Source organism: Macaca fascicularis, chromosome 16 (assembly GCF_037993035.2).
Source record: "Macaca fascicularis isolate 582-1 chromosome 16, T2T-MFA8v1.1".
Taxonomy (NCBI): Eukaryota; Metazoa; Chordata; class Mammalia; order Primates; family Cercopithecidae; genus Macaca; species Macaca fascicularis.
Genome location: NC_088390.1, coordinates 3,209,199 through 3,233,825, shown reverse-complemented (window position 1 = coordinate 3,233,825; position 24,627 = coordinate 3,209,199). Strand labels below are relative to the sequence as shown.

At 40.4% G+C, this 24,627-nt stretch overlaps 2 protein-coding genes across 2 annotated transcripts; both read left to right on the top strand.

Moving 5' to 3' along the window:
- Nucleotides 1–16,216: 16,216 nt before the first annotated feature.
- OR1A1 (olfactory receptor family 1 subfamily A member 1) lies at nucleotides 16,217–19,297 on the top strand. The gene has a single exon (XM_005583160.5). The coding sequence runs from the start codon at nucleotides 16,375–16,377 to the stop codon at nucleotides 17,311–17,313; it is 939 nt and encodes a 312-aa protein (XP_005583217.3). The 5' UTR covers nucleotides 16,217–16,374; the 3' UTR covers nucleotides 17,314–19,297.
- A 3,738-nt stretch (nucleotides 19,298–23,035) lies between these two features.
- OR1D5 (olfactory receptor family 1 subfamily D member 5) lies at nucleotides 23,036–24,403 on the top strand. Its single transcript, XM_015437407.3, is given in 4 exon segments — nucleotides 23,036–23,470; nucleotides 23,472–23,698; nucleotides 23,700–24,080; nucleotides 24,082–24,403. Coding segments are annotated over 4 exon segments (984 nt in total). The 5' UTR covers nucleotides 23,036–23,416.
- Nucleotides 24,404–24,627: the final 224 nt, after the last annotated feature.

The window sequence follows — 24,627 nt, the reverse complement described above, 5'->3', positions numbered from 1 at the left end:
AGTGAACAAGGGTACTATGAGAAAAAATTTAAGAAAAACTAAAATTGAGAACAAGGTGGCAGAGTAGGAAGTTGCAGACCTTCCCCTCACCCACAAATACATCAATTTAGAAACAATTCATGGGTAAATTTTCCTTGTGAGGAATCCCAAAACTCATTGAAAGGCTCCCACATCTCAGGCCAATGTTTAACTAGACTTACCAAAAGGCCACTTAAGAGACTCAGAACATCCTGCCAACAACTTCCCTAACCAAGCACACTGCCATATAATTAGGAAGAGACCCTGTAGCTCCCAGCTTCTGCCACTAAAGGGAGGAAGTTGGCTTGTGTATCCAGTGCCCCAGTGTGTCTAGAAGACTCTTTAGAGGGCTGGTGTTTCTCTTACCTGTCTTGGAGCTCTGATGGGACAATCTAGCAGCCAGAAAAAGAATGAGAGGGTGGTGTGGGCTGGTGGATGCCATAGATTCCCCACCCCGCAGTTTAACACAAAGTGGATGAAAAGCAGCCCATGAAGACTATGAGAGGTTCCTGCTTTGTCTAATGCACAGACATCAACACAGTAAAAAAAAAAAAAAAAAAAAAGAACCAGGCTAAACTGCACCAAAGCGGCCAGGCGCGGTGGCTCAAGCCTGTAATCCCAGCACTTTGGGAGGCCAAGGCAGGAGGATCACAAGGTCAGGAGATCTAGACCATCCTGGCTAACACAGTGAATCCCCGTATCTACTAAAAATACAAAAAAAAACTAGCCGGGTGAGGCGGCGGGTGCCTGTAGTCCCAGCTACTCGGGAGGCTGAGGCCGGAGAATGGCGGGAACCCGGGAGGCGGAGCTTGCACTGAGCGGAGATCCGGCCACTGCACTCCAGTCTGGGCGACAGAGCGAGACTCCGTCTCAAAAAACAACAACAACAACAACAACAACAAAAGTACCAAAGAAAGGAGTAAGATAAATATCCAGAAACCAATTGTAATGAAACAGAGTAATATGATTTACCTGATAGAGAACCAAAATAACGATCAAGATATCCACTGAGGAGAAGAGAACAATGCATGAACAAAGTGATAATTTTAACAAACATATATATATATTTTTTCTTTTTTTTTTCTTCTTTTGAAAGACAGGTCATTGGAAATAATTTAGTAAAGGGAGGAAAAAAAAATAGAAATGAGTGAAGAAACCTCTATGGGATACCATCAAGCAGACAAATATTTGCATTATGGAGTCCCTGAAGGAGAGGAGAAAAGACCAGAAAACTTATTCAAAGAAAGAATGGCTGAACACTTCCCAAATCTGCAGAAGGAAATGGATATTCACATCCAGGAAGCCAAAGGATACCAGAGAAGATGCACCAAAAATTAAAAATCCACACTGAGAGACAATGTAATCAAACTGTCAAAATTTAAAGAGGCAATTTTGAAAGCAGTAAGAAAAAAGCAACTTGTCATACACAAGGGAAGTTTCATAAGACTATCAGTGAGTTTTTAGCAAAAATGAAGAGGAGATAAAGACTTTCCCAGACAAACAAAAATGAAAACCTTCATGACCGCTGCACCTGCATTACCAGAAACACTGAAGGGAGTTCTTCAAGTCGGGACCAAATGTCAGTCAACTTCACCATAGCATAAGAAAGTCCACTGGGTGTGGTGGCTTATGGCTGCAATCCCAGTGCTTTGGGAGGCCGAGGTGTGAGAATTGCTTGAGGCCAGGAATTTGAGATCACCCGGTCAACATAGCAAGACCCCCATCTCTACCAAAAATTTGTTAAAAAAAAAAAAAAGAAAAAAGAAAAGAAAAAAGCCAGGCATGGTGTCACATACCTGCATTCCTAGTTACTTAGGAGGCTGAGGCAGGAGGATTACTTGAGCCTGGGAGTTCAAGGCTACAATGAGCTATGCTCATGCCACTGTACTACAGCCTGGGTGACAGACTGAGATCCTGTCTCTAAAAAAAAATTTTTTTTAATTTACAAAACAAAAAATTTTGTAAAAGAAAGAAACTTGTTGGTAAAGATAAATATGAAGACAAATATACATTACTGACATTACTGCATAACTATAATAGAGGTGGATAAATCACTTTTAAAAGTAATATAAAAGTTAAAGGAGAAAAGTATTAGAATATAAATATATTAAAAGATACACAATATGAATATATGTGAATATGAAAACAGTAACAAAATGTGAGAGAGGAAACAAAGTACAGAGGTTTCGTATGTGATTATCAGATTAAAATTGGTGGTCATAACCAGAAGATATATATAAATCCCAAAAAATCACAAAAAAAAAAACCTATAGAAGTTTTACAAAAAGAGAAAGGAATCAAAGCACAACACTAAACAAATCATCAAACCAAAACAAAGGTGTCAGAGAGATGTTGGTTAAAGGATACACAATTTTAGTTAAATAAAAGAAATAAGTTCAAGAGATCTGTTGCACAACATGAGTTAACAATATATTATATTCTTGAAAAATGCCAACAAAGTAGATTTTAAGTATTTTCACCACAAAATAATAACTTTGTGACGTAATGCATATTTTCATTAGCTAGACTTAGTCATTCCAAGATATGTGCATGTATTTCAAAACGTTATCTTATACACAATAAAAATGTACAATTTTATCTGTCAATTTTTAAACTTTTTTTTAAAAAAGTAAGCCAGTAAGAAAGGAAAAGACAGACAGAAGAACTACAATAGAAAAACAAACTAACTAACAATAGTAAGTTCTTACTTACCAAAAGTTACTTTAAATGTAAATGCATTAAACTCCCTGGGTCAAAAGACATATAGTGCCTAAAAGGATTAAGAAAATAAAACAAGGCCCAAGTGTATTCTGTTTAGAAGAAACTCACTTTAGATTTAAGGACCTATATAAGCTAAAGAGATGGAAAAATATAGTCTTTATATTGGGTGAAACAGACTTTATGTCAAAACTATCACAGAAACAAAGAAGGACATTATATAATGATAAAAGGATCAATCCACTAGGAAAATATAATAATTTTAAGTATATATGCACCCAGCATTGGAGTACCCTAATATATAAAACAATGACAGAACTGAAGGGAGAAATAGGCAACAATACGATAATAGTGAGAGATGGTAATATCCCACTTTGATAATGAATAGGGAAACGAGATGGAAAATCAACAGGAAACAGTGGACTTGAATAACACTGTAGACTAAATGAACCTTGAGACATATACAGAACTTTCCACCTAACCACAGCAAAATACATATTCCTCTCCAGCCCACATAGACATTCACCAGGATAAATCACATGTTTATTCCTCTCCAGCCCACACAGACGTTCACCAGGATAAATCACATGTTTATTCCTCTCTAGCCCACACAGACGTTCACAAGGATAAATCACATGTTTATACCTCTCCAGCCCACACAGACGTTCACCAGGATAAATCACATGTTTATTCCTCTCCAGCCCACATAGACGTTCACCAGGATAAATCACACGTTTGGTCACAAAAGAAGTCTTAACACCTTTAAGGAGATTAAAATCACACCAAGTATCTTTACCAACCATAATGGAAACAAACTAGAAAGTAATCATAGAAAGAAAACCTGAAAATCAAAAATATGTGGAAATTTAACAGCAAACATTTGAACCACCGATGGGTCAAATAAAAAAGAAGAAAAGTGAAAAGATCTTGAGACAAACAAAAATGAAAATACAACATACCTAAACTTACAGGAGGCAATGAAAGCAGTACTTAAAGGAAAATTTATAGTGATAAATACTTAGATTTTAAAAGATCTTTTTCTCCACAACCTTGCCAGCATCAGTTATTTGTTGACGTTTTATTAATAGCCATTTTAACGGCTGTGAGATGGTATTTCTCATTGTGGTTTGGATTTGCATTTCTCTAATAATCAGTGATGTTGAGTTTTTCATATGCTCGTTGGCCACATGTGTGTCTTCTGAGAAGTGTCTGTTCATGTCCTTTGCCCACTTTTTATGAGGTTGTTGGTTTTTCTTTTTTTCTTGTCTAAGTTCTTACAGACGCTGGATATTAGGCCTTTGTTGGATGCATAGTTTGCAACATTTTTCTCCCGTTCTGTAGGTTGTCTTAAACTTTCCTCTGTTGATAGTTTCTTCTGCTGTGCAGAAGCTCTTTAGTTTAATTAGATCCCAGTTGTCAATTTTTGCTTTTGTTGCCACTGCTTTTGGTGTCTCTGTCATGAAATCTTTGCCCATGCCTATGTCTTGAATGGTATTGCCTGGGTTGTTTTCCAGGATTTTCTAGTTTTGGTTGCCTTTAAGCCTTTAAACCATCTTTTTTTTTTTTTTTTTCCTAATTTCTCCACTGTTTTATTGAGACATATTGCTACACAAGATTTTTTTTAACTAATGCCATTTCTTTGTCTTATATATTTTGCAGGAAATGCATATTTACCCCCCAAAAGTATGTCTGAAATAGCATAAGCCAGCAACTAACCGTAGGAAATCCTAGGGTTAGAAAATTCCAGAAAGCAACCTACAATGAAAGATAGTTGCAACCATAAAAGAAAATCATGATGGAGAGTCTCTCAGTCTTCATTTATATCAGAGGACTGTATTTTCCTTCTTAAGAGAATGAATGTGCATATGTCTTCTTTTATTACAACAGGATACGTTCACTGGAAAGAACAAGCAAAGGAAGCCATACAGTATATTCTTACCCAAATTACTACAAAGTGGGAGATTTGTAGAACAGCAGTTGGAGACCAAAAAATAAACAACAACATTATATACAAGAAATCTGCTCCTAAGTAGTGCATGGTATGTCACGGCAGGGAATTTTTTCTTTGTTTTTTAGAAATGGACTTTGAACAATTGAATATGAAGTCTAGGCTGAGAATGTTTTCATAATTAATATCTTGCTCAGGATAACAAATGTCTGACCTGAGGCTCCTATAACCCCCTTCACATCCCCTGGCAGAAAGTTTTACTTAACTGGGGCCTTTTTCCTGCTGACTCCTGACCTGACCTCAAAATAATTTTCAAGGTAACATCCCAAGTAGCCACTACCATTCAGCTACATTTGTCAAGCTAATCAACTCCCCCAACCATCTTGAGCTAGTATTTGTATATGGTATAAAAATGGAGAGAAAATTCTCAATAACCTTACACCACAGGCTTCCTCCTTATGAGACCAGCAGTGGATAGTGTGAGACATGCTGCAGATTAAAAAGACATTTGTGGGTCAACCTTTAATGTTTACCATTAATCACAGGAATCCTTTGTTTTATTTTACTTAACTTTATTGCTCTTCACATACATTGTGTTTTTGGTTTTGGGTTTCTGTTTTCTAACAAATTGAAGGTTTGTGGCAGCCCTGCGTCGAGCAAGAGCATTGGTGCCATTTTTCCAATCGCATGTGCTCACTTTGAGTCTCTGTATCACATTTTGGTAATTATCACAATATTCCATCTTTTTTATTGCTGTTATATCTGTTACGATGATCTGTGATCAGTGATCTTTGATCTTGCTATTGTAATTGTTTTGGTGTGCCACAAGTCATGCCCATATAGGAAGGCAAACTTAATCAATAAATGTTGTGTATGTGCTGACTGGGAAAAAAATGTGTAAGAAAGGGGTTGGTAGCCGGGCGAGGTGGCGGGCGCCTGTAGTCCCAGCTACTCGGGAGGCTGAGGCAGGAGAATGGCGTAAACTCGGGCGGCGGAGCTTGCAGTGAGCTGAGATCCGGCCACTGCACTCCAGCTTGGGCGACAGAGCGCGACTCCGTCTCAAAAAAAAAAAAAAAAAGAAAGAAAGGGGTTGGTGCTGGGCGCAGTGGCTCACACCTGTAATCCCAGCACTTTGGGAGGCCAAGGTGGGTGGATCACCTGAAGTCGGGAGTTCGAGATCAGCCTGACCAACACGGTGAAACCCCGTCTCTACTAAAAATACAAAAAATTAGCTGGGCCTGGTGGCGGGTGCCTGTAATCCCAGCTACTCGGGAGGCTGAGGCAGGAGAATCACTTGAACCTGGGAGGCAGAGGTTGCAGTGAGCCGAGATCGTGCCACTGCACTCCAGTCTGGGTGACAGAGTGAGACTCTCAGCAATCCCCATTACTAGGTATACACCCAAAGAAATAGAAATTGTTCTATTATAAAGACACATGCATGTGTATGTTCATCGCAGCACCATTCACAATAGCAAAGACAGGAATCAACCCAAGTGCCCCTCGATGACAGACTGGATAAAGAAAATGTGACACATAGACACCATGGAATACTATGCAGCCATAAAAAGAACAAGATGATGTCCTTTACAGGGACATGGATGGAGCTTGGAAGCCATTATCCTCAGCAAACTACCCAAAAACAGAAAACTAAATACTGCATATTCCCCCTTAAAAGTGGGAGCTAAATGGTGAGAACAGATGGACACATAGAGGGAAACAAGACACACTGGGGCCTATTAGATGGTGGAGGATGGGAGGAGGGAGAGAATCAGGAAAAATAACTTATGGATACTAGGCTTAATACATGGGTGATGAAATAATCGGTACAACAAACCCCCATGATACATGATTACCTGTGGAACAAACCTGCACATCCTGCACATGTACCCCTGAACTTAAAAGTTCTTAAAAAGGCAAACCACCAAGACACACATACGCCTACGTAAGAAACCTGCACGTCCTGCACATGTACCCCTGAACTTAAAAGTTCTTAAAAAGGCAAACCACCAAGACACACATACGCCTACGTAAAACACCTGCATGTTCTACACATGTATTCCATTTTTTAGAAGAAATAAAGGGGCAAAAACATCATTTCCTTCATAACTCTATGCCATTGTGCAATTTTGGCCCCTAATAGGTACCCAGTAAACAAAGCATGGAATCAGTAAGAAGTTCTGAGGAGGACACAGGGAGCAAAATGTGACTGCTAAGAAGAAAGTATCTACCTGGAACGTCATCTCATCTGTGCCTGAGAGTCCCTGTCCAGGAAACGGAAACATGGTCTCAATATAGGGCAGGTAAAGACAGAGCAAACAGGAAGGCGCAGGCAGGAACGTGTCTGCAGGAAAATGCAATTCTGCACATGGTTCAGCCTCTATCAAGTGCATTATCTGATGGATTTCATAGAGTTGTATAATACAACAATGACAAGACTAGTAGTAAAACAGGCAGTATTATAGGTAGACGTATAGAAGTAGCAAAGCATAGAGGAAGGAATAACAGTTAACATTTACTAAGTGCTAACTATGTGCCAGGCTCTAAGAGCTTTCAGGTTCATTTGATCCTTACAGCAACTTAATGAAGACATTGTTGTTGCTATTGTTGTTATTCCATTTTAGATATGAGTAAATGTATTAAATATACAAATGTCTGAGGTCAGTTACAACTAGTTAGTGGCAGAGCCAGATTGAAACCCATCATCTTCTCAGGGTCCTCTCCAGAAAGGGAGTAAACTCTCTGCCACCGGAGATGCCAACTCATAGGATAATGACCATTAGTCGGGGCTACTCTAAGGGTGTCACATATGTGAAGTAGACTAGATAACACTAGGCCCCTTCCACTCTACAAATCAAAAAAAAAAAAAAAAAAAAAATAGGAGGCCTACTATCTGCGTGTTAAAGACAAGTATAACTTCCACCCTAACCGTCCTTGAGATCAATTCTAGAGAAAAGATAAAATATAACTCTTCTTTGCACTCTAAACACCAGACAGGAAACTTAATTGCACCACAATCCCTGTAGCTCCCAAGGGGCACTCCTGCATTTGTGCAAAGGAAAGGGGGGTCGCATTCCAACAGCGAGGTTGGAATAGCTCACCCCAGGGCTTGGACCCTGGAGACACTCTCTCTGGAAAGCCTCCAGTCCATCCTTCCTCCTGGAAATGATGACTCTTGTGAGCCACTGTGTCCTCTCAGGACACAGTTGAAGGAGTATGTAAATAAGCTTCAACAATTACTCTCACTTCGGCTTGGATGAAGTCCCGGAGGAATCACCTTTCCAGAGACTTGATAACCTTGACTGATGCCCAGTTTTCTCTATGCTATGACCTGCCCTGCTTCCTTGAGGAGGCAACTTGGCTCCTTGTCCTCAAGTCCATCTGGGGCAGCTCCTCTTGTCCCTTCTGCTCCCCTGTTGGGAAACTGGGGGCTCCTCCTTCTAAACCATCCCATTCCTGTGTCCTCCACCTCAGGAACAGAGGACTGTTCCCCATCCTGCCACTGCTTCTCCAGCATGGCTGCCCTCAAAAGGGATGTTAGCAGGCGCTAGACCAGCTGACTGCAAACTTCCTTTTTGTGGAAGAGAAGTGAAGGCCACAGGGCCAGGATCCTTTTTAACAGCATCTGAACAGACTCCACAGATAGAGACTTAGACATTGGAAGAGACTATCACAGCAACATCAATGGGTAGATAGCCAGCAACTGCGGGCTGCTTGTCTAAGAGGTAAGTTGAATTATGATGTCATTTTATCAAATGTAAAAAGATGGTAAATTGAACTGCCTAAAGTCACACACAGAGAGACAGTGGCAAAATTAGAACTCAAATCTTGGCCTGGCTCCAGTATCCAAGTTCTGAGGATCAGATGGACAAAAGAAAGATAGAGAGAGAGAGAGAGAGAGACAGACAGAGAGACAGAGAGAGAGAGAGAAAGAGAGACAAAGAGGAGGAAGAGGACCCTCCCCTTCTGATAATGTTTCTCCTTGGGCTGTTGTCCATGAAAACAGCATCAGGAAAAGATCATTCTGATTTGGTTTTCTCACTCTTTAGCTCTTTCTACCTCCTATAATAATATAGTGTGTGTGCATGTGTGTGTGTGTGTGTGTGTGTATGTAAGAGAGTGAGAGCACCTGCCAAAAGTGCATTGTCTTAGAGACCTGCAAAACCACCTTGGTCATGCTAATGGGCCTGTTAGAAAGCACGGTATTTCATTAGCAAAGCACGGATGAGCTGAACTGTCGTGGAAGTCTCAAAGTACTGAGAGATGCGTGTTGGCGGTCCACACTGCTACCAGATGACAAGGCAAACACCTTCCTCCTCTGTCCCTGCATAACTGTTCTCAGTACCATCACATTCACACGACTGACAGCTCAGAGGATGACGCTTTCCAGGAAAGTGGGTATTAAAGGCGCCACAATGCTCAAGACTGACTTCATCCGAGTGAACTGAAGGCCCCAGCTACGTCTCCAGCACGCATGTTGAGGCACCTTCTCGCTTCTCTTCTTGGTGGTAGAGGGTCTTTTTACCTCTTTCTTCTAGTCTGGTATATGGCCCCTGAGTCCCTCTTCCAGTATAAATAAACCTCCATTTATTCTCAACCTCTTTACGAGGAACATTCTATCTCCTACCTTCAATGAAACATGAACTTGAGCCACCCAGCTCCATCACTATCCTCTGGACCAAATCATCACGGAACATGTGAAATAACGACAGAAGCTCATCATCTTGATTTTACAAATGGAACATTAGGTATTTGCTCCAACTGTTTCTTTTTAATTTTTTAAATTATTTTATTTTTCCTTTAGTTACTGGAGTACAGGTGGCATTTGGTTACCTGAGTAAGTTCTTTTAGTGGTGATCTGTGAGATCCTGGTGCACCCATCACCTAAGCAGTATACACTGCACCATATATGTTGTCTTTTGTCCCTCGCCCCCCTCGCACTCTTCCCCCGAGTCCCCAAAATCCACTATATCATCCTTATGCCTTTGCATCCTCATAGCTTATCTCCCACATATCAGTGAGAACATACGATGTTTGGTTTTCCATTACTGAGTGACTTCACTTAGAATAATATAAAATAAATATTACAGACCAGGTGCAGTGGCTCATGCAGGGAATTTCAACACTTCGGGAGGCTGAAGTGGGAGGATCACTTCAGGCCAGGAGGTTTAGACCAACCTAGGCAACAGAGCAAGACCCTGTTTTTACAAAAATAATTTTTAAATTATTTTTTAAAAATTTTTGTGGGTACATAGTACAATTCAATTTTTACCATATCTTTATGGGTTACATGAGATGTTTTGATACAGGGATGTCATGTGAAATAAACACATCATGGAGATCTACAAGACGAATTTTTTAAAAATTAGCTGGGAGTGGTGGCACACACCTGTAGTCCCACTTGAGAGGCGGATTCAGGAGGATCGCTTGAGACCAGGAGTTCAAGGCTGCAGTGACCCATGATCATACCACTGCCCTCCATCCCGGGCAACAGAGTGAGACCTTGTCTCTAAACAAATCAATATTACAGATACACTTGAAATTCTCTTTGTTCCCATCCAAAATCTTATTTTTCTGCTTTTCACTGCAGAGATAACCACTATTCTATTGTTGATAGTATCTTCCTATTCAGAATTTATACTTTTACCACATACAAATGTATTATGTGTTAAAATTTACATATATTTTGTGACATGCTATATCTTCCAGCAACTTGCTTTTTATCATCACATTGCTTTTCTTCCCTAGTTTACCCCATGCATTTATTCATTTTCACTATTGCATAGGAGTCATTACTAAGAAAATAGCACAATTTACTTATCCATGCCTCCGTGGGTAGACCATTTCTAAGTTTCCCGTATGACAGTGCACATGTGCCCGTCTTCTTTTTTCCTTTTTTTTTTTTTTTTTTTTTGAGATGGGGTCTCACACTGTTGCCCAGGCTGGCCTTGAACTCCTGGGCTCAAGCAGTTCTCCCACATCAGCCTCCTGAGTGGCTGAAATTGTCTTGTATGTGTCTTCTTCCACCCATGTGCTACAGTTTCTCTAGAGGCTGAGCAGAAAGCAGAATGGCTGGGTCAGAGACGTGTGAATTTCAACTTTCCTGGATCTTCTGAATGTAATGTAATGTAATTCTACTGTATTCATTTTTCCCAACACTTGGAATTGTCAGAGTTTTACACTTTACACACTCCAAGATGAAAGAGGTTAAATTTAATTGTATTTTTAATTTAGTTAAAGGTCTTTTGCTTATTGGGCCGTGCCAGTTTCCTATGACTGGCCTATTCAAGTCTTTGGACCATTATCTTTGGCTGTATTGTTGGTCCCTTTTTTTTTTTTTTTTTAGATGGGGTTTCACTCTTGCTGCCCAGGCTGGAGTGCAGTGGTGCGATCTCAGCTCATTGCAACCTCTGCCTCCCAGGTTCAAGTGATTCTCGTGCCTCAGCCTCCCAAGTAGCTGGGATCACAGGCACCCACCATCACACCCGGGCAAATTTTTGTATTTTTAGCAGAGATGGGGTTTCACCATGTTGTGCTGTCCAGGCTGGTCTCCAACTCCTGGCCTCAGGTGATCCGCCCATCTCGGCCTCCCAAAGTGCTGGGATTACAGGTGTGAGCCGCCGCGCCTGGCCTGTTGGTCCTTTTCTTGTGGAGTTTGTAGGAAATCAATTCCTATCTTGATAGCAGACACAAATTTTCCCTTTATTTTCCACTAAATTTTTTGACGTTTTGCTTTTCACAATCCTTTAGGAATTATTTTTCTGTATTCTCATATATAGATAACCAACTGTCCAATGGCTCTGGGCTAAATAGTGAGTTCATCTTTTCCCTCCTGCTTCTAAACTACCTCAGGTCATACACCACCTTCTAAGAAATGCTGAACCTGTGTCTGGCCTCCCTAGTCTATTAGACCAAACACTGATTCGTTTGTCAGTCTCTAAGTCAGTATCACTCCAATGTTCGAATTATCACAGTAAACTTTTTTTATACCTAATGAGACAATTTCTTCTTCCTCATTTTCTTTCCTCAAATTGTCTTCTCTCTTCTCTTTATTCTCCTAAATGCCCTTTTTTTTTTTTTTTTTTTTTTTTGGTCAGTTTTGCTCTTTCCCCCAGGCTGGAGTGCAATGGTGCAATCTCAGCTCACCACAACCTCCGCTCCCCCCGACCCCAGTTTCAAGCAATTCTCCTGCCTCAGCCTCCCAAGTAGCTGGGATTACAGGCATGCACCACCACACCCAGCTAATTTTTGTATTTTTAGTAGAGATGGGGTTTCGCCATGCTGGCCAGGCTGGTCTCAAACGCCTGACCTCAGGTAATCTGCCCACCTCGGCCTCCCAAAGTGCTAGGATTACAGATGTGAGCCCCTGTGCCTGGCCTCTGACATGAATTTTTGGATCAGTTGGCTAAACTCATGCTTAAAAGAAACTTGTGTTTAGTGTGAGGTTGCATTAAATTTAGAGATTAATTGGAAGAAGACTGACATTTTTACAACATTAAGGCTTCCATTAACATAATTTACCTCACCACCTTTTAAATATTCTTTTTTTGTGCTTCACTAATGTTTATTAATTTTTTAAATCAATTTTGGATCTCTTATTAGAATTATTTCTATATTCCTTAAAATTTTCTATGTCTGTTTTGTTTTTTTAATAAATCTCTGTTAAAACTATATTTTCTTGTACTGGAAAAAGGGTCTCTGGGAAAAAATAAAAATGAATTGCATTTTCTAATTTGGTGTTTCTTAAGTACAAGAACAGTATTGATTTTTGAAATATTTGTTTATAACAAACAAACTTGCTGAAATATCTAGAGATTCCCTTGGGTTTTCTCTATAGACAATACTGTTTTCTGTGAATTCTTATCTTTTTGTTCTTTTCTTTTCAATTCTGATATGGCAAACTTCTTTCTAGTGCTCTTTTCACAAATAGGACTTTTAAGAGTCTCAAATTAGTCTCCCTGCTTCGTATGGTTCTGTCATCACATCTGTATCAAGAGGCATAAACACCTTATACCCAGCCCTTAAGAACTAGCTAATGTCTGAATGGAGACCCCAAGGGGCCTCCACAGCATCCTCTATGGCTCATGTTTCTTGTTCTGAGTTTTATTCTTGTTTCTCATACTAAGGTATTCCTATTTCTTTCTCCTAGGTATGGTTATGTGTTTGGGTTTTTTTGCTTTTACTTTGATATTTTTCTGTAATTTCAATGTATTTTAACAGGAATGGGAACTGTCAACATCAGCTTAGTCTGCCGTGATGCCAAGAGCTCCACCTCTGAACTCACATATCCAGACCATGTAAGCTAACCATGCTTTCTGGCTCTCCAGATTTACTGATTGATTTGAAACCTGAGGTATTATGATTCTGTTTGAATAAGGGGGAGGGCATCTCAAGAGAGAAAATCAAACTTCTTCAGGTGCAGAGATGAGAAAGTACATCACAATTATGAAACGGCCTCCTTGCTGGGGTAATACCTGAGGTTCGTTGCCTCACAGCCAAGGAAATCAAGGACGTGGATACACACAGAGTGAGGTTAAGAGCGGAAGTTTAGGCCAGGCGCGGTAGCTCAAGCCTGTAATCCCAGCACTTTGGGAGGCCGAGACGGGCGGATCACGAGGTCAGGAGATCGAGACCATCCTGGCTAACACAGTGAAACCCTGTCTCTACTAAAAAATACAAAAAACTAGCCGGGTGAGGTGGCGGGCCCCTGTAGTCCGAGCTACTCGGGAGGCTGAGGCAGGAGAATGGCGTAAACCCGGGAGGCGGAGCTTGCAATGAGCTGAGATCCGGCCACTGCACTCCAGCCTGGGCGACAGAGCGAGACTCCGTCTCAAAAAAAAAAAAAAAAAGGGGAAGTTTAATAGGTGAAAGAGGACAGCTCTCTGCTGGAGAGAGGGGTCCTGGAGAAATGGGCTGCCGGATCTGCAGTGAAATGCAGGCGGGGGTTTAGATGCCTGGTGAGGAGGCAGAGTCTGATTTACATGGAGCAGGAAAGATTGGCTGGACCAGGTGTGCCATTTGCATAAGGTGTGAAAAACTGGTTAGGACTAGATGTGCCATTTGCATACGGCACAAATTTCTGGTAGCCCCCACCCTAATCTTTAATTTTGCAGGTAGGTTCTCTGTCTGGCCTGCACCATGTTGCCCATTCCCTTGTTGTACATGTGACAACAAATAAAGGAAGATGGAGCCTCCATGTTGCATATATCTGGCCCCCAGGTAGCCCTTTCCTATTGGCACAGCTGCTAGCCTTCCCCTGTGTAGGCTTCCAGCTTGCTTTTCTTTGTCTGTAGCTCGATTTCTCAGGCTGCTCTTTGTTAGAAAAAAATAATTTATTGGGCTGCTTTTTGCTGAAAGGGAAGCTCTGCCAAAGACTCTTTTACCTTCACTATCTGCCTAAATAATTTCTTTCTACCTCCTGTATCAATTAGAAATGACAATGATGATTAGGCCTCCATCCCTCATACCTAGCATATTATTCAAACATGTACTACAACAAGAGATGCTGAGAAGCGAAGATTGAATTAATTATAGATTTAATACATTTTTGAGTCAAGGTCTCTTTAGAAAAATTAGTAGATGCCATATGATATCCTGGACAACTATCACAAGTTGATCACAAAATGTAAAATGGCTTAAACAAAGCAAAGGTTTATTTCTGTCCTACATAACGGTTACAATAAATGTTTTTGTTTGGGAGAGATTCTCCCGAATAGAGAGTACCAGGGATACAGGTTCATTCCACCATGTGTCTCCATCATCCCATTCAGCCTCCTCTCTATTTGCATCCAATGGGCACAAGGGTAAGAAGGTGTGGAGGAGCCCAGAACTGGGACACATGTGTGGAATGGCTAGAACTCAGTCACAGGAGCACACCTCATGTGTGCAAGGGAGTCTGGGAAATGTAGTCTAATTGCATGTCCAGGAAGAAGAGAACAACAGGGATTTGACTAAGCAGCTGATTGTTGCCGCTGTAATTTAAGTCTTAGGGTACAAGATGGATCAAAGAGGAGGAAACCTGGAGTCAAGCCGTTGAGTTAGCGTTGCAATACTTCAGATAGAAAACAATGATGGAGCTGAAGCACTGGGACATTTAGTAGAAAGGCTGAGTTATGTAATAATTATTTTAAATGAAGAATCAACAAGAGTAAATGTAGTGGTGAGAGATAACTGAGTCATTAAGCTTGTGAGCATCCCACATATGGGGAGTGCAAGAAATACACCTGGATTTGACTCAAAAAATATTAAGAGAAAACTTAGTGATACATACAATAGAAAATATTCAGCCGGGCACGGTGGCTCACGCTTGTAATTCCAGCACTTTGGGAGGCGGAGGCAGGCAGATCACCTGAGGTCAGGAGTTCAAGACCAGCCTGGCCAATGTGATGAAACCCCATCTCTACTAAAAATACAAAAAAAAAAAAAAAAAAAAACATAGCCAGGCATAGTGGCACATGCCTGTAATCCCAGCCACTCAGGAGGCTGAAGCAGGAGAATCACTTGAACCTGGGGGGGCGGAGGTTGTGGTGAGCCAAGATCACACCACTGCACTCTAGCCTGGGCAACAGAGTGAGACTCCATCTCAAAAAAAAAAAAAGAAAAAAGAAAAGAAAATATTCCATAATAATCTATCTGAAGGAGGTAAAAATCAACAAGATACGGTTTTCCTTCCCCTAAAATCTTGCCCTCATCTTAGCTTGGATGTATGGTGTGTGCAGTTTGGTCACGTTGTCAGGATGAGTGAAGTGGAAATACAAAGGGAAAAGTTCACACCTATAGATGTAGACCTGACAGTTTACTATGCAGTGGTTGAAGCAACTAAGGAGTTGCTTGAGTCACCCAAAGAAATAACGAAGAACAGGAAGAGAAGACTGAGAAGAAAGGCATTGTGATTGTATATAGTTGAGGGCTTGCCAAAGAGGAAAAAAAACAAAAAAACTGTTTTTCCCTTTCTTTCTTTTAAAGGAAATGGTGAAAATTTACTTTGAAAATGAGAAACCTGGGGAGAAAATTCTCCAGACTGTTTTAGTAGGATCTAAATGCAGTAGTCCCTGTGATTTACCATCTTCCAATGCAGTGTAGATACCTGCTACCTCCTGGGTTCTGGGATCCCTCTGAGCTATTTCAATGGAAAAATTCCTAATTTCTGGGCTGGCCTTTCCACCAGCAAACCCTTTGCACTGGAGTATTTTGTCAAAGACTTCAAAATGCTGTCTTTTCCTTATCATGTGTAATAAAATTAGTGTGTGATTTTGGCTTCTCCATTAGGTTGTAAGGTCCATTGAGAACATAGACGATGTCTTGAATAAATAGATGAATAAACTTATGTGTCACATATTTATGACTTCTCCATGAGGTCTAACAAAGTGACTAGACCATGGGACATGACAATTATTTGTTGTATGATTAATTTCTAGGCGTTTAGTGGTGATGCTTGGAACAGGAAGGATGGGCACTTCTGATTCAGAGATTGCTCACTTTTTAGACATGACTGCCAAGGGGTGAATGACTATTAGTTCTATTGACCAACAGGGATGTTTCCCCAAAATATTGGATATCTCTATAATTTAATAAACTCAGATGTATAGACAGCTGCATCACTTAAGTTAGAAGTGATGGAGAAGGATTATCACTACACACAGTAACTATGCTAATATAATAATATTCCTCTCCCCTTTCATGTTGAAGAAGCCATGAGGGAAAATAACCAGTCCTCTACACTTGAATTCATCCTCCTGGGAGTTACTGGTCAGCAGGAACAGGAAGATTTCTTCTATATCCTCTTCCTGTTCATTTACCCCATCACATTGATTGGAAACCTGCTCATCATCCTAGCCATTCGCTCCGATGTTTGCCTTCACAACCCCATGTATTTTTTCCTTTCCAACCTCTCCTTGGTTGACATCTTCTTCTCATCTGTAACCATCCCTAAGATGCTGGCCAACCACCTCTTGGGCAGCAAATCCATCTCTTTTGAGGGATGCCTAACGCAGATGTATTTCATGATAGCCTTGGGTAACACAGACAGCTATATTTTGGCTGCAATGGCATATGATCGAGCTGTGGCCATCAGCCGCCCACTTCACTACACAACAATTATGAGTCCACGGTCTTGTGTCCTGCTAGTTGTTGGGTCTTGGGTGATTGGGAATGCCAATGGCCTCCCCCACACTCTGCTCACAGCTAGTCTGTCCTTCTGTGGCAACCAGGAAGTGGCCAACTTCTACTGTGACATTACCCCCTTGCTGAAGTTGTCCTGTTCTGACATCCGCTTTAATGTGAAGATGATGTATGTAGGGGTCGGTGTTTTCTCTGTGCCATTGCTATGCATCATTGTCTCCTATGTTCGAGTCTTCTCCACAGTCTTCCAGGTTCCTTCCACCAAGGGCGTGCTCAAGGCCTTTTCCACCTGTGGTTCTCACCTCACGGTTGTCTCTTTGTATTATGGTACAGTCATGGGCATGTACTTCCGCCCTTTGACCAATTATAGCCTAAAAGATGCAGTGATCACTGTAATGTACATGGCAGTGACCCCAATGTTAAATCCTTTCATCTACAGTCTGAGAAATCGGGACATGAAGGCGGCCCTGCGGAAACTCTTCAACAAGAGAATCTCCTCGCAACCAATGTGAGAGCCTACACTGGATAGTGTAGTCATCAATAAGGGTATATTGGAAATCCAGTTCTGACGTCATCCTCCTACAAGAGGCTGTCTCTGATCTTTCCAGCCTGAAATTCCTTTTCTCAGAACTCTTATAACATTTTAATGAGTTAATAATAAGTGATTATTGAAATTACCACTTTCAACTCATTGCTGCTCTTTTTGGCAGAGCGGCAGCACAGGGATACCGGGCATATGTCCTGATGAGTGGAGTCAAGTTGGGAAGATCTGAGCCTCAGCTTTCACATCTACATGTCAGGAATAATAAGTGCCCTACATGGGTCACATGGTGTGTTGATTACAGTAACTCATGCTTTCAAGCTTATAAATCACTATTCGTGTGTCCATTTTTATTTGACTATTAAGTTTAATCCCCTTATTAGGCTTGCAAGTCTCTGAGGGCAGGAGTTGTCTTTACACATCACTGTACCTTCGCAATCTTGGTCAGATAAAGTGCATCCAATGAATACTGGTGGAAGTGGAATGAATAAGATATTAATCTCTGAAATGTAATATTATAATTAGAGATAATTGAACCAGACATTATTTTCTCATCTTTAAAACCTTTCAAGAAAACTCCCATTCACAATTGCTACAAAGATAATAAAATACCTAGGAATACAGCTTACAAGGGATGTGAAGTAACTCTTCAAGGAAAACTAAAAACCACTGCTCAAGGAAATAAGAGATGACACAAATGGAAAAACATTCCATCCTCATTTATATGAAGAATCAATATCATGAAAATGGCCATTCTGCCCAAAGTAATTTATAGACTCAATGCTATTCCCATCAAACTACCATTGACATTCTTCACAGAATTAGAAAACACTTCTCTTCTCAGCACCACATCTCACTTATTCCAAAATTGACCACACAGTTGGAAGTAAAGCACTCCTCAGCAAATGTAAAAGAACAGAAATAATAACAAACTGTCTCTCAGACCACAGTGCCATCAAACTAGAACTCAGGACTAAGAAATTCAATCAAAACTACTCAACTACATGGAAACTGAACAACCTGCTCCTGAATGACTACTTGGTACATAACGAAATGAAGGCACAAATAAAGATGTTCTTTAAAACCAATGAGAACAAAGATACAACATACCAGAATCTCTGGGACACATTTAAAGCGGTGTGTAGAGGGAAATTTATAGCACTAAATGCCCACAAGAGAAAGCAGGAAAGATCTAAAATTGACACCCTAACATCACAATTAAAAGAACTAGAGAAGCAAGAGCAAACACATTCAAAAGTTAGCAGAAGGCAAGAAATAACTAAGATCAGAGCAGAACTGAAGGAGATAGATACACAAAAAAACCCTCCAAAAAAATCAATGAATCCAGGAGCTGGTTTTTTGAAAAGATCAACAAAATTGATAAGCCACTAGCAAGACTAATAAAGAAGAAAAGAGAGAAGAATCAAATAGACACAATAAAAAATGATAAAGGGGATATCACCACTGACCCCACAGAAATACAAACTACCATCAGAGAATACTATAAACACCTCTACGCAAATAAACTAGAAAACCTAGAAGAAATGGATAATTTCCTGGACACTTACACTCTCTCAAGTCTAAACCAGGAAGAAGTTGAATCCCTGAACAGACCAATAGCAGGCTCTGAAATTGAGGCAAGAATTAATAGCCTACCAACCAAAAAGAGTCCAGGACCAGATGGATTCACAGCCGAATTCTACCAGAGGTACAAGGAGTTGGTACCATGCCTTCTGAAACTATTCCAATCAATAGAAAAAGAGGGAGATCCGGCCACTGCACTCCAGCCTGGGCGACAGACTGAGACTCCGTCTCAAAAAAAAAAAAAAAAAGAAAAAGAGGGAATCCTCCCTAACTCATTTTACAAGGCCAACATCATCCTGATACCAAAGCCTGGCAGAGATACAACAAAAACAGAGAATTTTAGACCAATATCCTTGATGAACATCGATGCAAAAATCCTCAATAAAATACTGGCAAACCGAATCCAGCAGCACATCAAAAAGCTTATCCACCATGATCAAGTGGGCTTCATCTCTGGGATGCAAGGCTGGCTCAACATACACAAATCAATGAATGTAATCCAGCATATAAAAAGAACCAAAGACAAAACTCACATGATTATCTCAATAGATGCAGAAAAGGCCTTTGACAAAATTCAACAGCCCTTCATGCTAAAAACTCTTAATAAATTCGGTATTGATGGAATGTATCTCAAAATAATAAGAGCTATTTATGACAAACCCACAGCCAATATCATCCTGAATGGGCAAAAACTGGAAGCATTCCCTTTGAAAACTGGCACAAGACAGGGATGCCCTCTCTCACCGCTCCTATTCAACATAGTGTTGGAAGTTCTGGCTAGAGCAATCAGGCAAGAGAAAGAAATAAAGGTATTCAGTTAGGAAAAGAAGAAGTCAAATTGTCCCTGTTGCAGATGACATTATTGTATATTTAGAAAACCCCATTGTCTCAGCCCAAAATCTCCTTAAGCTGATAAGCAACTTCAGCAAAGTCTCAGGATACAAAATCAATGTGCAAAAATCACAAGCATTCTAATACACCAGTAACAGACAAACAGAGAGCCAAATCATGAATGAACTCCCATTCACAATAGCTTCAAAGAGAATGAAATACCTAGGTATCCAACTTATAAGGGATGTAAAGGACCTCTTCAAGGAGAACTACAAACCACTGCTCAGTGAAATAAAAGAGGACACAAACAAACGGAAGAACATACCATGCTCATGGATAGGAAGAATCAATGTTGTGAAAATGGCCATACTGCCCAAGGTAATTTCTAGATTCAATGCCATCCCCATTAAGCTACCAATGACTTTCTTCACAGAATTGGAAAAAACTGCTTTAAAGTTCATATGGAACCAAAAAAGACCCCGCATTGCCAAGACAATCCTAAACCAAAAAAACAAAGCTGGAGGCATCACACTACCTGACTTCAAACTATACTACAAGGCTACAGTAACCAAAACAGCATGGTACTGGTACCAAAACAGATATCGACCAATGGAACAGAACATTGGTCTCTCAGAAATAATACCACAAATCTACAGCTCAGAAATAATACCACAAATCTACAGCCATCTGATCTTTGACAAACCTGATATAAACAAGAAATGGGGAAAGGATTCCCTATTTAATAAATGGTGCTAGGAAAATTGGCTAGCCATAAGAAGGCTGAAACTGGATCCTTTCCTTACTCCTTATACGAAAATTAATTCAAGATGGATTACAGACTTAAATGTTAGACCTAAAACCATAAAAACCCTGGAAGAAAACCTAGGTAATACCATTCAGGACATAGGCATGGGCAAGGACTTCATGTCTAAAACACCAAAAGCAATGGCAACAAAAGCCAAAATTGACAAATGGGATCTAATTAAACTAAAGAGCTTCTGCATAGCAAAATAAACTACCATCAGAGTGAACAGGCAACCTACAGAATGGCAAATTTTTGCAATCTACTCATCTGACAAAGGGCTAATATCTAGAACCTATAAAGAACCCAATCAAATTTACAAGAAAAAACCAAACAACCCCATTAAAAAGTAGGCAAAGGATATGAACAGACACTTCTCAAAAGAAGACATTCATACAACCAACAGACACATGAAAAGATGCTCATCATCACTCACCATCAGAGAAATGCAAATCAAAACCATAATGAGATACCATCTCATACCAGTTAGAATGGCAATCATTAAAAAGTCAGGAAACAACAGGTGCTGGAGAGGATGTGGAGAAATAGGAACACTTTTACACTGTTGGTGGGACTGTAAACTAGTTCAACCATTGTGGAAAACAGTGTGGTGATTCCTCAAGGATCTAGAACTAGAAATACCATTTGACCCAGCCATCCCATTACTGGGGATATACCTAAAGGATTATAAGTCATGCTGCTATAAAGACACATGCACACATATGTTTATTACGGCACTGTTCATAATAGCAAAGACTTGGAATCAACCCAAATGTCCATCAGTGACAGACTGGATTAAGAAAATGTGGCACACATACACCATGGAATACGGTGCAGCCATAAAAAAGGATGAGTTCGTGTCCTTTGTAGGGACATGGATGCAGCTGGAAACCATCATTCTCAGCAAACTATTGCAAGAACAGAAAACCAAATACTGCATGTTCTCATTCATAGGTGGGAACTGAACAATGAGATCACTTGGACATAGGAAGGGGAACATCACACACTGGGTCCTATTGTGGGGAGATGGTGGGGAGGGATAGCATTAGGAGATATACCTAATGTAAATGATGAGTTAATGGGTGCAGCACACCAACGTGGCACATGTATACATATGTAACAAACCTGCACGTTGTGCACATGTGCCCTAGAACTTAAAATATAATAATAATAAAAAAGAAAAAAAGAAAAAAAAAAAGAACAAAGAGTTTGAGAACCGATGGGTTATAAGGAATACAAGAATAGCTGGAAGGAAAAAAAAAACCACACACACACACACAAAAACAAAGAATTCGGGTGAGAGAAGATGAGAGTATGAATTCCTAAATTGGCAGTTTAATGTGATAAGTTAAATTTACTATCTCAGAGAAAAAAAGCTTTTCTTATTTGGGGGAAAAGGATGGAATCTTGGATGAGGGCTTTCTAACTTAACAGACTGTATGAAAGCTAATGCCTTTAGTTATATGTGAGATTAGGTCTAAACAATTTCATAACATTATGAATGACGCTGGTGAATTAAGAGTAATCACAGCAAGAACAATAAACAGAGATGGTTTTCTGAAGGGCAAATAAAATTATTTAGGAAAAGACTTTTGATGACCTATATGCTAATAAAGTTAACTGAAAGGTACTTCCTAAGGGACTATATGGTTGAATAAGTCTCATTCCATTTTTGAAAGACCAGTGCAAATGGTAAGCTAACATGAGTAACTCTTTTTAATGCAAGTTCCTGAATTATTACTCAGATTAGTGCCCATTAATGTACATTTTAATACATAATAGTAAGTGATACCCCATAACAATAATTCTGAACCATCAAGAAGAGGACAAATTTTGCTCAGCATTTAAGAAGTCAGCCAAGTACATGGATATTTTAGAAATACAGCATAGCAAAAGTATCAAAGTAGAAGATCTGGCACGTAAGGCTTTACCTCCAGCTATCTGACTACCATTCCAAAAAGATTAACTTGTTACAGGTTCTACAGTGAAAATGTTCCAATTTAATTCTAAGAGGGTCTTTGCTCCTGGGGAAAGTGATATTAGGAAGAGCCACAGACACAGTGCTAAGGAATGGAAGGTAAAAACGTGGTAGAAGAATTTTATCTCCCTGACAAAGACAAGTTTTTTCTTCAGCTCAGTTATTCCTTGTGGTCATCAGGACATAAATGCTTTTGGGGTTGGGTAGGGGAATATATTCCTTTGAAAGGCTATCTTGTTAAATTTGAAATTAATGTCATGCATTTGTTAAGTCTTTTAATTACCACTTGTTTATTAAAAAGAACTTCCTAAAGGAAAAAAAAAAAAAAGAGTTCCCACAGGACGGTCTTTAGCGCTGCACTACGTGGCTTATGGGGACCGTGAAAGCTGAGGGTCTGTTCATTTTGTGGTGGGTCACTTCACTGACTAATCACAAACATCTTTTTTGTTCTAATGATGTTTCCACTGATTTTCTTAGATTTCCCAGAGAGATCATTATATCAGTAAGTAATAATAATTCTTCTTTCTTCTTTCCAATATTTTATTTCTCCACTTCCTCCAATTGGACAATAATCATTTCTTGTGACGCGTATACCTATATTAAATACCACTTAAAACCCTATATAAAATCGTAACACTAAACTTTAAACACTTCAAGGCTACTGGAAGATGGCAGGATTAAAAATAAGGCTTAGACATTGTTTTTATAATATTCAGCATGTAAGGGTAGAAGTTGCTGGAATAATTAAGTTGCATACTTTCCATATTCTGTTTTGGTGCCTATAATGACCTGTTGCTTTTATTATTTTTAAAATTTAGTCCAAGATATTTTAATGCTAAGAAAAGAGTTGATTTTGCTTATCTTCGTGTCCTTATTCAAATGAGGGCAATTAATAAACATTTGTTGGTGTTAATGTTGCAGAAGGTTGGGGGAAGTGGATGGAGATAACCAGAGTGAGAACTCACAGTTCCTTCTCCTGGGGATGTCAGAGAGTCCTGAGCAGCAGCAGATCCTGTTTTGGATGTTCCTGTCCATGTACCTGGTCACGGTGGTGGGAAATGTGCTCATCATCCGGGCCATCAGCTCTGATTCTCGCCTGCACACCCCCATGTACTTCTTCCTGGCCAAATTCTCCTTCACTGACCTCTTCTTTGTCACCAACAGTCCCCAAGATGCTGGTGAACCTCCAGTCCCAGAACAAAGCCATCTCCTATGCAGGGTGTCTGACACAGCTCTACTTCCTGGTCTCCTTGGTGACCCTGGACAACCTCATCCTGGCCATGGCATATGACCGCTATGTGGCCATCTGCCACCCCCTCCACTATGTCACAGCCATGAGTCCTGGACTCTGTGTCTTGCTCCTCTGCTTGTGTTGGGGGCTGTCTGTTCTCTATGGCCTCCTCCTCACCCTCCTCATGACCACGGTGACCTTCTGTGGGTCCCGAAAGATCCACTACCTCTTCTGTGAGATGTACGTCCTGCTGCGGCTGGCATGTTCCAACACCCACATCATTCACACAGTGCTGGTTGCTACTGGCTGCTTTCTTCCTCACCCCCTTAGGGTTCATGACCACATCCTATGTACGTATTGTCAGAACCATCCTTCAGATACCCTCAGTCTCTAAGAAATACAAAACCTTCTCTACCTGTGCCTCACATTTGGGTGTGGTCTCCCTCTTTTATGGAACACTTGTTATGGTATATCTGCAGCCCCTCCACACCTACTCCATGAAGGACTCAGTAGCCACAGTGATGTATGCTGTGGTGACACCTATGATGAACCCTTTCATCTACAGCCTGAGGAACAAAGACATGCATGGGGCTCTGGGAAGACTCCTAGGGAGACCCTTTCAGAGGCTTAAATGAAGGTAATTTTGGAAAGGGGATCGAAGTGGAGACCGGAAATCTCCTTCACCCACGTAAGGCATTATGCTGTGGGATATGCAACAGTCATTAGGGTATAGCTGCAGCTCAGAATGAGCATATCTGCCTGTGGTGAAGAAAAGACATAATGTGTATCCCAGTGCCTCCAAGACCTCACCAGCCTTGGCAATAAATAATGTCATGCTAACACTACTACCAGGATTTTA